This window comes from Acipenser ruthenus, chromosome 19 (genome assembly GCF_902713425.1).
Source record: "Acipenser ruthenus chromosome 19, fAciRut3.2 maternal haplotype, whole genome shotgun sequence".
NCBI classification, from domain to species: domain Eukaryota; kingdom Metazoa; phylum Chordata; class Actinopteri; order Acipenseriformes; family Acipenseridae; genus Acipenser; species Acipenser ruthenus.
In genome coordinates, this window is record NC_081207.1 from 13,462,784 (window position 1) to 13,480,264 (window position 17,481).

Below are 17,481 nucleotides of genomic sequence, written 5' to 3' on the forward strand. Positions count from 1 at the left end.
CTCCGTTCTACTATCTACAGCGCTGCAATCCGAAGGTCCATCAACCTGGCTCCCCGGCTCAGCTACGCTCTCTCTCACCTCAATGACTTCTTCCCCCTCGCTTTCAGTTTCTCCTTCAGTCCTCTTACAGTTCTTCGCAATATGCCCTTTACAGCCACATTTAAAACACTTCATTGTATCAGAAGAAGCAAAAACTACGTATTTGCTACCCTCCACCCGAAACCTAAAAGCTACATTCAGCTCTCCAGTCGGGTCATTCAGCAGCATATATACCTGTCTCCTGAAAGAAACTACGTGCTTTAACTCAGGGGATTTACAACCCAGAGGAATCATTGTAATGCCTGACATTATTTGACCATGACGACTTAGCTCTCTCACTATAAGTTCATTTTTCAGAAAAGGCGGAATATTGGAAATTGTTATTTTCCTAGCGGGAGCCGCAAGAGGCAGAAAAGACACCAACACTCCGTCAATAACCAAACCTTGCTGAACCATTTCGGAAACTATTATTTCATTGCTCAGAAATACAACTACAACCTTATTCATCCGTGACGCCAACTTGATATTCTCACACCCAATTACTTTTCCAAGTTCTACCACACATTTCTCAACCGGGACAGACACATCCACTACAATTTTTATGCCATTTCTCCGTGTCATATGTTCAAAATTGGGAACTGATCCCCTTGGGATTCCCCTGACTTTGGCCATCACGGCCGTTAAAAAGACCCAACTATTACCCCGTCTTATTCTTTAAACCTATAACATAAATAAAGGATGAAACGTGAAAAAAAGAAAAGAACGAAAAAAACAACAGGGGAGAGAACCCCTCACTCACTCTGAGCACCACACGCTGCAAGCACTCCCGACAGGCACCGCAACAGACAGCATAGATAGATAGATAGATAGATAGATAGATAGATATACTTTTTTTACTTTTTCAAAAGACTTTATTGACTTTTGGTACAAAACACAATAAGAACAAAAAATTACATTATTTTTTCTTTAAATATTCACAAGACAAAATTTAAAACATTAAGTCATTATAAATAAATAAATATTATAAATATATATTAAGGGTTTCTCCTTCAGTCTCACTGAGCACACCCCCAATACACCAATTTAATTGGAAAGAGTCTAAAGTCGTGTATCATGCGGTGATAACTGAAATCCAGCTTGATTCTACTAATCACCAGCATTCTAAAAACAGTAAGAGCATCTGTTTCCCCAACCTGGGCAATTTGAGCTTTTCTAGATTTTAAAATGGAGAGCTTGGCCTGCCCCAAAAGGAAGTTAAGTAGCTGGCACAGATGTTTCTTTTCCTTAATATAAGGCACACCAAAAACAAAAACACATTCGGAAAAGACCACATTCAGTTTAACAAATACATTATTGAGTACAGAAAAAAGAGAAAACAATCTTTTACAAAAGATAAAACTATGAAAGACAGTCTCTATTTGTAAACAAAAAGGACATTTGTCAGATACCATTGGGTCTAGTGTGCAGAGGTAGGCATTAACAGCGAGAATCGTGTGCAAGAGTCTCCACTGTAGATCTCCCAGCCTCTTTGACAGGGGGGGGTTTATAGAGGCTTCTCCAAGCCGGCCTGACCCGCTCCTCCACCTCCAACCGCTCTCTCCAAGATGTATCTGGAAGGCCCTGTAATTGCTTCTAGTGTCTGAGCTTAACACATAATTCATACAGTGTGTGCCCCTTCACACTTGACAGGGGGAGATCTGTCAAGCTCTCGATTTTAAATAAATGCCCTTTGTCTCCCGTGTCTCGGCTGATAGCTGGGGAAATCTGTATGAAGGGGAAAGGTGTTTCACAGGGGAAAGAGATACAGTCAGTAAAGCCCTTTCTTAGAGTCTCATTCTTGGCATTTGATAATGCTGCATGAATCTGGGAAAGCAGCAACCCAGCTACCCTCACAGACCGCAACCCCAAGGTTAAAGACAAACTCTGTGGACTTTTCCAATTAAAACTCTCCAGATCTAAAACATGGCGTAACTTGATGACCCCGGCCTTTATCATTACATTTGTAAAAGCCTGTGATTTTAACATTTCCACTTTAAAAAGAGGATTAAAAACCAGAGGTCTCTCCAAAAGCCAGTAAAAATCTAAAGCTTCTTCATCCAGACCCACCCTCAGACTCTGCCATGCTTTCAACACACTCTGATAGTAGGCTGGTAGTTTGGAGCAAACAAACACAGCAGTGTTTAAAAAGAAAATATGCTTCCCAAGACCCAGCCCTCCAACTTGACGAAAGAAGAGTAAAGCCACGTCAACCCAGGGAGGCTTCTCACTGCTATAGAGCATTTTTTGGACAGCCTGCAGTCTAAAAGCAGCAATCCTGCTGGACAGGTCCATCAATCCCTGACCCCCTTCATCCAGAGGTAGGTACAATATGCTTTGCCTTAGCCAACGCAGTCCATCCCAGAAAAAACTTAAAAATTCACTCTGGATTTTTTTCAAAAATGCCTGGTCAGGTTCTACACATATGCACCTGTGCCAGAGCATGGCAGCAGCCAAGTTGCTTATTATTAAAACTCTGCCCCTATACGAGAGCTGTGGCAAAACCCAGCGCCACCTCTGCAAACGCCCCCGTATTGCCTCCAAAACTCCCTCCCAGTTCCTCTCAGCTGCTCTCGCACCTCCCAAAAAACCCCTTAGGTGTCTAAACTCTTCCCAGCTCCACAGCAATCCACCAGGCAACACTGGAGGCCCAGGCTTCATCCATTTCCCAAGTAAGAAAGCCCCACTCTTCAACCAATTAATTCTAGCAGATGAGACTCTTTCAAAAAGCTGTTGACTGTCACAGAGTTTATCAACATCTGCCTGGCTGGTTATAAAAACTGAGATGTCATCTGCATAGGCAGATACTTTTATGGGCTGAGCCAGACTACCTGGGATGGAGAGCCCTGTTAGAACATGCCTGAGCCTGCAAATAAGGGGTTCGATGGACAGGGAATAGAGCATTCCCGAAAGAGGGCAGCCTTGTCTGATACCCCTGTGAACTGGGAAAGGTGCACTCAGCTCCCCGTTGATCTTCAGCAGGCTGAAAATGTCACAGTACAGGAACTGTATGTGGGATAGAAATCCCAGGCCAAATCCAAAGGCTTCAAATACCTTCCATAAATACTTGTGATCGACTCTGTCAAAGGCTTTCTCCTGATCAAGAGAGATAAGCCCGGCAGGGAAACCGAAGAGCTCAGAGGCAGCCAATGTGTCTCGAATTAAAAAAATACTGTCAAAAATGCTTCTACTGGGCACGCAGTAGGTTTGGTCAGGATGAATAATATTTCCCATTACAGTGCTCAACCGATTAGCGAGGGCTTTCGATATTATTTTGTAATCAGAGGCCAACAACGACACAGGCCTCCAGTTTTTGATATGGCACAAGTCCCCTTTTTTTGGCAGCAAAGTTATCACTGCCTTTCTACAACTCAACGGCAGCTCCCCTTTCTCCAGACTTTCTGCATAGACTGCATGTAGATCTTTTCCAAGCAAAGTCCAGAAAGACTTGAAAAACCCGACAGGTAGTCCGTCCAGTCCTGGAGTTTTTCCTCCCTTCAGCCCCATGAGAGCGTCAGAGGTCCTGTACTGTCAGAGGTCTGTCTAAAAAAACCTTTCTCCTCTTCAGAGATCTTCGGCAGAGTCTCCAAGAAACGCTGTGTCTCCTCCGGCTGTCCTTCAGCTTCCGCTGTGAATAGCTTTGTGTAGAAATCCACAGCACATCGCCGGATCTCTCTGGGCTCCCTCAACTCGTCCCCTGACAGTGTCTTCAGGCAGTGAATTACTTTGCACTGCGCACTCTTTTTCTCCATGCCAAAGAAAAACTGTGTTGGCGCATCCACCTCTGCAAGGTATTGAACTCTAGACCTCACCAGCACCCCCTGCACTTTGACATTCAGTAGCTCAGCCAGCTGCTGTTTTTTATTTTTGAGGTCTTGAATCGTCCTACTATTGGGATTAGACTGTAGAGCTCCCTGAAGCTCTAACATGTCTCTCTCCAGCTCTTCCAGAGTCTCAGTCATCCTCTTTGTGGCATTAGCAGTGTACTGCTGACAGAACAACCTGACCTGCACCTTCCCCACATCCCACCACTGGGCCAGAGAAGAAAAAGCAGATTTCTGCTCTCTCCACCGGTTCCATAGAAAAGTTAGGCATTCTTTAAAATGCGTATCTTTCAGCAGCTGAATGTTAAAATGCCAGTAAGAACGTTTTGTCATTTGGGAAGGCAATAAAACATGAACTGTTAAAAGACTGTGATCAGAAAGACCAGTGGGAGAAATAAAACACTTGGTAAACAGGCTAAAATGCTGCTTAAAAGTATAAAAACGGTCTAATCTCGCTAAGGAGACCGTCTTCTCACACACTTTGACCCATGTGTACTGTCTATTTGTGCCATTGAATGCTTTCCACACGTCAGACAAGTCATGCTTATTTAAAATCATTAAAAGCTCTTTGGCAGACTGTGGGTGTGGCTCAGGGTGATTTCGATCATCTGAACAATGTACAGTGCAGTTAAAATCACCGGCTAAAAACAGGACTTCCTCACTTCCACAACCGTTCAGAACTGTATCTAAAATCTGAAAAAAAGCAATCCGTTCTCTGCCCTCATTTGGTGCGTAAATATTAATAAAGACAAGCGAGATTTCACCGACTTTCGCTTGCACTTTAAGTAACCGCCCCTTCACTACCTCAGTGACATCATAAGAAACTGGTTTAAAGTCTTTTGAAAAAAGGACTGCCACCCCAGCACTCACACTAGATCTGTGACTAAAAAAAGTCTCCCCCTTCCAATCCCTGGCCCAGTCTATTTGATTCCTGATTGTGTGTGTCTTTTGCAACAAAATTACTTTCAAATCTTTCTGCTCCAGATAATCAAACAACGCGGGTCTCTTTAAATCATCCCTACACCCGTTTATATTTAATGACCCAATCTTAAGAGAGCTCATGTTAGGGAGAGATAGAAAGATACAAACAAGAAAGAAGATAAGAAACCACTTATCCATGGGAGAAAATTGAAAAAAAGAACGGTCAACTGTTTTAAGCAGTTTTAGACTGCTTATTAACCTTTGCAATTAGGTTCTTTAGACGCCAGCGCTCCTGCTCAGAAAGACCAGAGCCTGAAACTTTCTGTAACAAAAAACGTGCCGACAGTAAAAACATTTTAATATTAGGAAAATGGTCTTCAACGCTGACCCCCCTCCTACCTTTAGTAAGTTCTAAAAACGTTTTAATACTGCCCACGCTGTAACCAGCCTCGGTGCAAGGGGGCTCTGCCGTCAGCGAACAATCAGTCTGACTCCCCTCCTCCTCACTGTCAAACTCTGAGCTCTCCTCAGGATCCTTACAGGCAATACTAACACTCCACGGTGTGCTCTCGTGGCTTTTTTCAGGTTGAGAGCTATCGGATACACTTGAACCATCATCCGTGTAATTTGCTTTTTTCTTAGTGACGACATCTGCAGTCACTTTTCTCTGCCTCTTTTTTCTCGGGACTTTAAAATGAAACGCCCCGCCACTCGCTTCCTGCTCCTCACTACGCTCCATTCTCAGACTCTTATCGTCTCTCTCAGTTTCTGTCAGTTCGTCTTTCTCTACCCGAGTCTCCATTTCTGACTCAGCAGAGACACCTGCTTTCTCAATCTGTTCACTACTTTTCTGTTCCACACTGACGCTTGCTGCAGCAGCTGCAGCCAGTGGAAGTCTCACCAGTATTAGTGTCAGTAAGCCCACTGCCCGGTTTTTCAACCCCGGCCGACTCACTCACACTCTCCTCAGCGTTGCTGTCCCGATTCAGACTCCCGCTAGCCTGCACTGTGTCCTGCGCCTTACTTACCTCTTTAGCCGGGGTTTCAGAAACCACGGAACCGCTCTCAGCTCCACGCTCCTCCGGCTGCCCAGCTTCTTCTCTCTCCCCTTGCTCACCCTCATTCTCCTCGCCCGCATTACCTCCTTTCTCAGGACAGTTCTTAACAATGTGTCCCTCCTTTTTACAGTGAAAACATCGCATTACATCAGTACTGGCAAAAATGACATATTCAATATCATCTGCCTTGAATTTAAGTGCAACGTTCAGTTCCTGATTCACGTCATTAAAAATCATATTGACATGTCTTCGGAACGACACTATATGCTTTAGCTGCGGGATTTGCAGCCAATCGGTATTCTCTTGGGGCTGGATACAATCTTACCATACCGGGAAAGCGCACGCTCAATTAAATCATTTTTTAGAAATGGAGGGACATTCGAAAGAATGACTCTTCGGGACGGTACAGACAGCGGTGTAACCGCAACAAAAGTATCGTTTACAACAATGCCTTTTTCAACAGCCTTTGCAACAAGACTGGTATCACATAAAAAAGCAACAATTGCTCTATTCATTCGAGACGCAGACACAATACGCTCACACCCAACCACATTACCTAAAGCTAGCACACACTGTTCCAACGAGGTAAACCCCTCTATCACCATTTTTACCCCATGGCGACGGCTTAGCTTTTCAAACACAAAGTTTGGGGGAGATTCCCTCCCCTTTGAATTGGCCATACTGGCCTATTAAGCTGACAAAAAGTCAGCTTATTTGTTGACAAACACCCCAGAAAACAAAAACCCGATATAACACCTATAAGAAAAAGTAAATAACCATAAAGCAAAAAGTAAGAAAAAACAAACGCTCACCTACTCACGCTACACACCTCTCACTCTCCTGCAGCAGTACACACTCACTCACTCACTCTCCCAGCATGCACCACTAGATAGATAGATAGATAGATAGATAGACAGACAGATAGGTGTTTCCATTTACCATGTCTAGCAGTTTCTATTTGAGACCCCAGACTAATTAAAGGCAGCACATTTGTTTTTCATAAAGGAAGGAGCAAATGTGTGCAACATTTTCTGGAAGTACAAATGTGACTTATTTAAGGCTTTTCTGTCAACCTGTGCATAGAAAACAGAAACATGCTTCAAGCACAGCAGGAGGCCTTTCCAGCAAATCAGACAGTAAAGCAAACCACAGCTCAACCAAACCCTGTCAATTCAATCTGCACTGCATCTCACATCCTCAGCAGAGTCAATAACTACCTGTGTGTGCATGTGTGTGACCTGTGTGTGTGTGTGTATGAACTGTGTATGTGTAGGATCTGTGTGAGTGTATGTGTGTGTCTGCTCTCTGTCTATGTGTGAGTGGAAACTTAAACAATTTCTAAGAACCAAGTAATTTCAGAACTATATGCTAAGTGGTTCACCAATTCTATTTCAAAAGGAGTTGTGTTTCTTGTTGTGACACAAAACGTACAAATGTACATTAATAATTTCAAATAAATAAATGGGCTCTGCTGAGTTTAGTGTGAGTGAGTGGGGGGGGGGGGGCTTGAATACGTTTGTGTCCAAGACATGACAACTTAACATCTCTGTGCAATCTAGCAGGCCATATAGGTTTCCATATAAATTCACAGAATACAGCTGTGTGCGGTGTGATAAAGTCAAGATACCGAAGTGTTAGGTCGCAGCAAATCAGCGTAAAAAGAAGGCAGGTCTAAAATAGATTAGTGAGTGGTGATAGCAGCCAGAGTCAAGGGTCTGTTTCCAGTAATCTGCTTCCAAAATCATTTAGAAATGTATAAAACACATTGCAGAAATCGGGAGTAGTTTTGAATATACTGTGTAATGGTCAGAAGATTCGGTCAATATAAATACTGCCATTGTGGATAATGCTTTTCTTTAAAGTGCAGCAGTAGCACATGCATCAGGGGCCCACAGCTGCTTAAGAGTCTATAATAAGATTTAGATTAAGATTTACAATGTGTCCTGATCAAGCAGCTTGGACAGGCTTGGGGGGGGGGGGGGGGTGGGGAGCTGGGGACTGTGGCTCTCTGCTGGCCTTGTCATCCAGCTTGATTGTGCAGAGCTTGGAGTGTCTACTGGCTGTTCATTGTACAGGACGTGCTTGGAAACATTATTGCTGGAGCGAATTTTTTTTCTTGTGAATAATTGGCTCCAGTTTGGAGGTGGCTATCCCTGTCAATCATGGATTTTGTGCTGAAACTTGAATCACTTTCAACCAGTCTCTGCTCAATTGAATATTCCCTGTGTCTGAGATTAACTGATCCGAAGTACTATAACTTGCATGTTCTATTATGACGCTGGCATTTCCAGTGCTTGTGTAGTCTTCCCCTCTTCTTTGCAAAGTGTACCAGTCAATTTAAAACACCCCCCTCTGATTATTGAGTGACAACATCCTCCTCCGTTGTTCGCTGGCCTTTATGGTAGAGTGGCAAAAAGAAAGCCATTGTTGAAAGAAAACTCACATCAGATCTCGGCTAGAGTTTGCCAGAAGGCATGTGGGAGACTATGAGACCAAGTGGAAGAAGATTCTATGGTCTGATGAGACCAAAATAGAGCTTTTTGGCCTCAACGCTAAGCGCTATGTTTGGCGCAAGCCTAACACCGCACATCATCCTGAGAACACCATCCCTACCGTAAAGCATGGTGGTGGCAGCATCATGCTATGGGGATGCTTCTCTGCATCAGGGCCTGGAAAGCTTGTGAAGATAGACGGCAAAATGGATGCAGCAAAGTACAGAGAAAACCTGCTGAAGTCTGCAAGAGACCTGGGACTTGGGAGAATATTCATCTTCCAGTAGGACAATGACCCCAAACATACAGCCAGAGCCACACTGGAGTGGCTTAAAAACAAAAAGGTCTATGTCCTGGAGGGGCCCAGTCAAAGCCCGGACCTCAATTCAATTGAGAATATGTGGAAAGAGTTGAAAATTGCTGTTCACCAACGGTCCCCATCCAACTTGACGGAGCTTGAGCAATTTTGCAAAGAAGAATGGGCAAAAATGGCAGTGTCCAGATGTGCAAAGCTGGTAGAGACTTATCCAAATAGACTCATGGCTGTAATTGCTGCCAAAGGTGCCTCTACCAAATAAATATTGACTCAAGGGGTGAATACTTATGCAATCAATTATTTTCTGCTCTTTATTTGTAATTAATTTAGTTGATCAGTGGCAAAAACTCCTGATTAAATCCATTTTGATTCCATGTTGTAACACAATAAAATGTGGAAAAGTCCAAGGGGGGTGAATACTTTTGAGAGCCACTGTAAGTACTAAAAGAAACTCAGTAAATTGCCACCCCTGCAGTGTCTACCTCACAGCGTAAATAAAGTGTCTCGACGCAGTCAATAGAACACCGCTCTACCTGCTCAGATAAACGCTTCCAAGCACACAACAGACAATCCTTACGATGACTGCCAGCACACACACTGCTACCTGACAAGAGTCAAACCTTTTACTTGTGTGAAACAGAGAGGGGTATTTGAAGCACCCTCCAGTTACTGTAACAATAATGTGGCATTTTCCTCTTGTGATGGTGTTTATGAGTACGAATCGTTCGTCATTCTTTTTTTAATGCTACAGTAGTTGTCATTAAAGAGTTTTTGATTATTTTCAGTAGTTGCGGCATTAAGATCTGCCTGTGTTTAGATGTGCTGTATAAATATTGTATGACTTGTGCTTTAAGAGGGTTCAAAATGTCATCTCAATTCGGTAAGCAGTTCTCTACATGCACCTAAAATGGAAGCCCACCTGTACTTTAGCACCAGAGATACTGTATGCATCCTCAGATGAGGGAATAATCATTGAAGAATCGTTTGTCACTGTCATGTTTCACAATACAATAGATTACCCTAACATCCTTTATGACCCAACTTCAGTTCAATACCTTTCTAAGAATTGGACAAGCATTAATGGGGTTCTGGTCTGATGTGGTGGTGTTGTTGCACAACGAAGAGCTATCCATGGGCCTCCTGTTCCCTTGATTCTTAGGAGACGTGACAGATAGAGATGCTTCTCAATGCTTCACTGAACCACAGCTTCTCATCTAATGAAGTCCTGCCTCTCTCTCTGCAGGAGTGTATTAATCGCAGTACTAAATCGATAGTCCCAGCCCTCCAGCTCTGCCCAGTCTGTCTGCCCCACCGCAGAGCTGCACTCTTCAAATCAATCCACAGCCAGATGAAAAGATCACATATTACCAGAAATGCCATTAAGTTAAAGCCGCCGCTGCTCATCTTGCTTACAGAATTGATCCAATTGCCCTAATTACACTGGCTCCAAAAGCGCAAAACCACTCCACTCCCTGCCTGTAACCCAGTTGTGCGAGAGGAAGTGAATCCTTAAGGGGCCCTGGGATTCCTCAAGGCCAGGCCCTGGTCTCATTTACTCTGGCTTCGGGTGCCTTGGTTTAAGGACTTCAAGGGTAAACTGGTCACATTTAAAATATTCTACATTGAGCGATTGATAATTTGGATTAAAAAAAAACTAAACTGACTGAGATTAGATTCCATTCACCTATTTTGTTTTAAAAAGAGTACAGTTTGTTTTTTGTTTTTTTTTACAGTGGACTAGGGAACTGTGTATGAAAAGCTACATTTGTTTGTATTCTTTTTGCAAAAAAAAAAAAAGGTTTCTCAATTAAATGGTTTGGCAGTGAATTTATTAAGTTTCTATTGTGTGTTTAACAGTTATGGATGGGATCCACATTTTATTTTTAAATGTCAAGTACTTAGTTTGTTTTTCTTTTGAAGTTAGGGGTACACTACTTAAAACTGACCATGGTACAGCCTTTGCTTTGGTACTCTTTTGATCATCAGATGGTACCAATTATCATGTAATTGAGTTGCCATGGTAACCTGTTTAGATATTTGTTTTGACACAGAAAGCAGAGTAATTGTGAGAGGTGTAAAATCTGGGGGGGTTGGTACTTGGACCCTTACTTTTCCTCATTTATATAAATGACCTGGACCAAGATACACATTACAAGATGTTAGATTTGCAGATGAAACCAAACTTGGGGGAGTAGTGGACTCTGAATCCACAACCCAGCGAATTTAAAGGGACCTGGACCTTCTCTGTAGCTGGGCAAATGAGTTTTCAGAGACACAAGGACATGCTGTATCAAGGCTTGAAACTCCCACCAGCCCTGCACCCAGTCCTGGATTTCAGCACTTCCCTCATTTTGTTATAGTATTGAAATGAAATCTGCTCTGAATTAACAGATTTTCATGATAGCATGAATGAATAACCTGAGGCAGTAGTTTACTATTAGGTGTTGTCCATGCAGCTATAAAGGGAGACATTAACATCAAACTCCTAGCTCTGTTTCATTAAAAAAAAAAAATGCAGTACTGAATTAAAAGTAGTTCTGAAACCGGGGCAGGGTCAGTGTGAGTTTCAAGCCATGCTATATGTACTCCATCGTCCAAAAACAAAAAAACGAATTTTATATTTGCTAACCCCCCCAAAAAAATGTGTTTCTGTAACCGTGAATGACAGCCAGGCTTGTATCACAATGTTACTCAACCCTCTTCTGACTTACTATTTACTAGAAGCAAAATAGCAGACGCTGTGTTTGTGTGTCTGGGGCTATTGAAATGGAAAAGAACTGAAACTCCCTGCAGCACTGAAGACCACAAGAGTGTAAACTGTAGGACCCAAGAGGGAGTTTCTCTCATCTGTCAACAATAACCCAAGCCCACTATAGTCTGTCCTGTTCAGGCTTCTGTCTTTTAGTTTACAGCAAGACAGCTGTTGAATTCTATACTAAAACCTTCAAGAAATTGCAGCATGTCCATTCACTATATCAAGTTTTGAAAGAAACACATGTTTTAACATTGTATCTGGTACTACACGAGGTTAAAGAAATTTCTGTTTTCAAGCCCTGCTTTTAGACTGTCTTGCACTTCCTGGGTCATTTCACCTGGAGAGTGTAACAGTACCCACCCCTTCACCCACTTCTTCCCTGTCAATAACCAGCTGTTTCCACAATTGATTGACAATAACAATAACATGCTTTAACCCAGAAGACACTGCTGGGGAGAAATGACCAAGAAAGTAAAGCAGTAGCAGACTTCCTGGAAGGCAGGGCAAGCAAACTGAGAACTTCATGTAGCACCGGATGTCAGTTTTAAAATGAAAGCAGGTTAATGGAATGTTTTGTTTGCCCCAAGTGAGATATATAGGCAGCAGGGTTCAGTACATACTGCTACAGGCCTGTGTCCCAAGAAGTTGAGGTCTGTGTTCTCCCCAAAGAGGTAGCCCTCCGGATGGGTGGAATCAAACTTCTCCCCGCCCATGATGAAGTGGCTGGCGAAGTAGCTGCCTGCAGAAAGACAGAGTTCAGGAGTCAGGACAAACAGCAGCAGCTTAAGGGTCAGCACTGCTGCAATCAGGGGTACAGCAATACACTAATGTCACAATACAATACCTTTCACAATACATGCCATGGTCTGGATGGGATACTTGATGGATGATGCTTACTAAGATCCATTGGTCATTTAATAATGGACCATTTGTTTAAAAGACAACATTTAAACGCAATATTGACAGTATATTCATAACAACTGTAAAATACTTCATCCAAGAACCATTTGGTAAACTACAGAGCTATGTTGTGCTTTTTGTCTTGTATCATGATACAAATCAATACAAAGCTCTATTACGATACAATATATCATGTAAAGAAAGGATCACGATTCACTCATACACTGTGAACCCATAATTGCAGCTGTAAGTGCCATCAGCTCCAGACTCAATAATCAACTACTGTTCTGAATTTTTACTCATTTTTGAGGAGTGTACAACATATTTAGTTTGAGATAATTCTGGTTCATCACCTACACATCATTAACACCTTTGAACTGTGCAATACTTCGTTACACTACTTAAGTATTTATTTTTGGGATACTTTTACTTTTATTCAAGTATGTTTGTTTAAAAAATATTGTACTTTTTACTCCACTACATTTCCCAAAAGCATCTCGTTACTCGTTCTTTCAGCACACTGATTCTTGCACTGGCCAGGATTCTGATTGGGTAAAGCAGAGCCGCATGCGCACAGTGTCTGCTCGCTTTGATGACATAGTACGGGGATGGCGCACCTATGGACGGCCCCGCCCCCGAGTAATTGAGCGGTGCTGACTGTATCCGTTATTATCTGAATGTTTCTGTTCGATTATGGCTGATTTATGCTGTTGTGCTGCACTCTGGGGCCAGGAGGAAGCAGACAAAATCAGTAAGTCTGTCCATATGGGACAGCGGGACTCGCGGGATCCGGGGAGGAAGAATTTTGCTTACCGTTATCTCCTCTACTATTCGTACAATTTAAATTTGTCAGAGTTGAGGAGCCTAAAAAACCCTGAATGACATAATCTGAGCGAAAATATATTCACTGTCACATACAGTACTTGTATCTCAGATGATGTTTGATGTGTTTTTTTTTAATGTAATCTTGACACTGGGGGAAATGCAGGCGTCAAACTACGAAAAAAACAAATAGCCTATCCACAAATGTACTCATATCAGAGGCATAATTTATTGTGAGACGTTTGCAGTTTTTTTATTTTTTACAACCTGCTTTTCCCCCACTGTATGAAGACTAGGGGTGTAAATATCATTTAAAAAAATATACTGTTTAAACTATTTAAATTATAATGTTAAAACGTTTAACCATTAAGGAGTTAATCTGGAGGGCGATACCAAAATTTTGCCCCACGATACTGATACCAATTTTAGTATTGTGATACTCAATACTAATGATACCACTAGATGAGTCACATGAAATGTTAACCACTTAACTAATAAAAAGTAACTGGAGAATTAATTTGTATAGTTATAGGCTTTAAATAAAGTCAAATATGGTAAATCGGTACCGTCTGCCACGGTAGTATTGTGAGCCCCAGAAAATATTGACATGTTCCTCTCAGCTTTATATATAGTTTAGATTATACTCACCAAAGATGAAAGTACACTGGGTAAATCTGCAGCAACAACTAACTGTACAACTGTAGCAACTTTTTACATAATATCCCAGACGTCCAAAAACACAAAAAAAGTCTGATTTAGAACAAAAAAAGTCCTGTTCACTTGAATCAAAATTTAGAACTCCTGCATTTAAATTCTACTGTTTACATGCTCTGGTGTCAGTCTTGCGCGCAGACGATTAACAGTAAGGCCAGCGTTGGAGAAAACACGTTCTGAAGGCACAGGCGATGCTGGAATGCAAAGGTAACACGTTTTTCAAGCCTTGGAAAACGCTGTGCATTGACCTTCCACCACTCCAATGGGCTGCATTCCAATGAAGGACAAGGCTCCCTGAAGTAATTATGCAGTTCGTTTTCTACTGTATTATCCTTATTCTCTCCATTCTCTGTATAATCGTCACTTAAAAGCATCACTATAGCACTCTTCTCAGTTTCATGCATTTTTTTCGGCGCTGGCTCTATCGGCTCATCCGGTTCAGCGCTTCTCGGTTCAGCCGCAGCACTTGAAGGTTCTTCTAATTCTAACATCGACGCAAGTTTCATAAGCCTTGATTTAGCAGCTATCTGGACAGCAGGCGAAAGAAACCACATGTGTTTATGGCGTGGATCTAACAAAGAGGTTATAAGTGCAGGTTGTGCCTTTATGGCAAGATCTTTGGGTTTCATGCGATGCTCCAGAGAGCGAGGAACCGCAGCCTTGAAATCAGCGACTTTTCCATTTTCGACTGGTGCTTTGTCGCTGAGGTGACTTTTGAGAAGACTGTTGCAAATGGGATAAATATTTGAAATTGAAACTGACTGTTCAGCAGACATGGCAGTTGTAGCGATTTTAAAGTGGAAAGTAGTGGTAAGATATCCTCTATTAATTGCCAGTGCTCATCTTGCAGCTGAAGCGTTCGGGCATCAGATTGTTTTGTAACAGAGTTATCCGAAAGCACAGCTGTTATTGCCCACCTTTGCTCACTGAGTCTTTCGACCAGGTCATATACCGAATTCCAGCAAGTTTTACACAACTGGATGAGGCGGTGTTGCACCACCTGAAGTTGCGTTTGTTTTCTTTCGAGCGCTTTTGCAGCCACGGTGCTGTGGTGGAAGTGTGCAACTAGTCTACTTACAGCTGCAGCAACACGATCCACACCACTTGAAGAAAAACCATAATTTATGGCTAACTGCAAAGTATAGGCAAAACAACTGACAGATTCCTATGTAACATACCTCGGTGTGTTGGCCAGCACAATGTTGCTTGCATTATCATGTACGCACGCCAAGACACGGCCTGCCAGAGCGCATCTTTCCACTGTTGTGTTTAATTTTTCAGCAAGGTTTGCTGCTGTATGTCGTTCTGGCATACTTTCGGTTTGTAGAACTGCGGATCGAAGCTCCCAATTTTCAATATAATGCAAGTGACAGTCATGACAGTCAGCAGTCTATGGTGAAAGCTACATTAACGGCGGTTTCCAATTTTTCACAGAGCGACTTCACAAGGTCTTCATAACACTTTTCTAGTCGCGAGGTTACAGTCTGTCTCACAGGAACACGGTATTCAGGTTCTACAAAACTCATCAATGCACGAAAACCTGTACCCTCAACGAAACTTACAGGCAACATATCTGTAGTGATCATGGTACACAGCAACCATGATCAGTTAGTTTTTTGGCACGTTGTGTGTTGCATTTCCTTGCACTGCCAGAAACAAACGCTGTCAGCGTTGTTTGATTTTTGTCTTCTTCACATGAAACAGAGGGATGTTTCAGCTTCAAATGGTTCAGCATTGCTCCAGTGCTGCTTGTATACCTCAGCTCTGTATTACACAGTTTACATTTAACTGTTACAGGTGTTATTTTTGTGACATGATTCCAGGCATAATACTTCTTTTAGATCGCTCCATCTTCAAACTATGGCTGTCCTTACTGTTCTGGAAAAGTATTTGCCAAATATCACGATAACAAGAGGGGTCGAATTTTTTTTTTTTTTTTTTTTAAATGAGTGATGGACATGTAAAGCAACCTATCCACCTGCGCCCTGAAAGATGAGACGTGATTTGAGATGCGGAAGGCTATTGCTAAGGCTACGAAACGCGGTAGTAAACAAGTAAGACACCATTTTAAAGCTACGTTTCTGTAGTTTCAGTTTAAAGTTTGGTGCGCCGGCACATCTAAATTAATAGGGCCGAGTTTAAAGATAGCAACTAAAATATATTAAAGGATTAACGGTAACGCATATACTTAACGGTAAGATAAATACTTATCTTTTAAACGTTTAACCGTTTAATATTTTACAACCCTAATGAAGACAACCACAGCTATCTTTTTAAAAAACAAACAAACAAAAAAAAAAACACAATGCCTATATTATATTATCCACTATTACTTATTTTACAAAATGTAAAAGCAGTAGATATGTTTAAGGAAGCAAATATATCACAATTGAAAAAAATTAAGGTACATCAGTAATGGTTGTGTGCAAACTGCAAACAAAAAAAACAACAATATGGCCAGGGTTACCAGTGTAGCACAACAAATGAGCAAACTTTTAATATGTACTGCATTGTGATTGTTTCTTTTAATGTAGTTAAGCATTACAATTCTCAAATGTGATGAAACGCGATTCATGCATGTCACTGTAGTGTAGCAATACTGCAATATTAATAAATAACTTAATAAAAACATAATTACAAAAAAAGCAATGTAAATATTGTTTTAAAAAGTTACCGTTTACCCTTTATATCATTTTATTTCCCCTTAATCATTGGCACCTTTGGCACTTAGTGACATGTACACATATATATATATATATATATACAGTGCCGTGGAAAAGTATTTGCCCCCTGTCTGATTTTATGCATTTTTGCACATTTTTCACATTGTATTTGGTCAGATTTTTTTGTGGGTTGTAGTAGTATATAGAGGGAGTCTGAGAGGAAAAATGACACCAAAGTTTGGTGCTTCTTTCATTTGTTTGGTGTGCAAGGTAATCAAACATGCAATCTTCAGGTGTGAAAAAGTTATTGCCCCCCCCCCCCCCCCCCCCCGTTAACTCAACCCAATTAAAGGGATAATTAGGGTCAGCTGTTTGAGTACTTTGGTTAACAACCAGGCCTGATTTGGGCCAGCCCTGCCCAATATAAATCTAACTTTGACCCTTACCATCAGAGTGAAGTTGTCAGCAGACAGGTTCTAGAGGCACATCATGCCACGAACAAAAGAAATTCCTGAAGACCTCAGAGAAAAAGTTGTTGATGCCTATCAGTCTGGAAAGGGTTACAAAGCCATTTCTAAGGCTCTGGGGCTCCACCAAACCACAGTCAGAGCCATATTGTCCAAATGGAGAAAGTTTGGGACAGTAGTGAATCTTCCCAGGAGTAGCCGTCCTGCCAAAATCTCTCCAAGAGCAAGGCGTAAAATTGTCCAGGAAGTCACAAAGAACCCTAGAACAACATCCAGGGATCTGCAGGCCTCTCTCGCCTCGGCTAAGGTCAGTGTTCATGACTCCACCATCAGAAAGACACTGGGCAAAAATGGGATTCATGCCAGAGTAGCAAGGCGGAAACCATTGCTCACTAAGAAGAACATGAATGCTCGTCTCAAATTTGCAAAAAAGCACCTGGATGATTCTCAAGAGTTCTGGAACAATGTTCTATG

The 17,481-nt window shown here is 42.0% G+C and overlaps 1 protein-coding gene across 7 annotated transcripts in view; it reads right to left on the reverse strand.

Annotated features, from left to right (window-relative positions):
- The window catches only part of LOC117424379 (E3 ubiquitin ligase RNF157-like), a 74,953-nt gene that overhangs the window by 47,676 nt on the left and 9,796 nt on the right, over positions 1 to 17,481 (reverse strand). For all 7 annotated transcript variants that reach the window (XM_058992499.1, XM_058992501.1, XM_058992498.1 and 4 more), the window contains exon 2: positions 12,062 to 12,180. In XM_058992499.1, the coding sequence (XP_058848482.1) occupies positions 12,062 to 12,180 (119 nt within the window). The remainder of the gene's footprint in view (positions 1 to 12,061; positions 12,181 to 17,481) is intronic.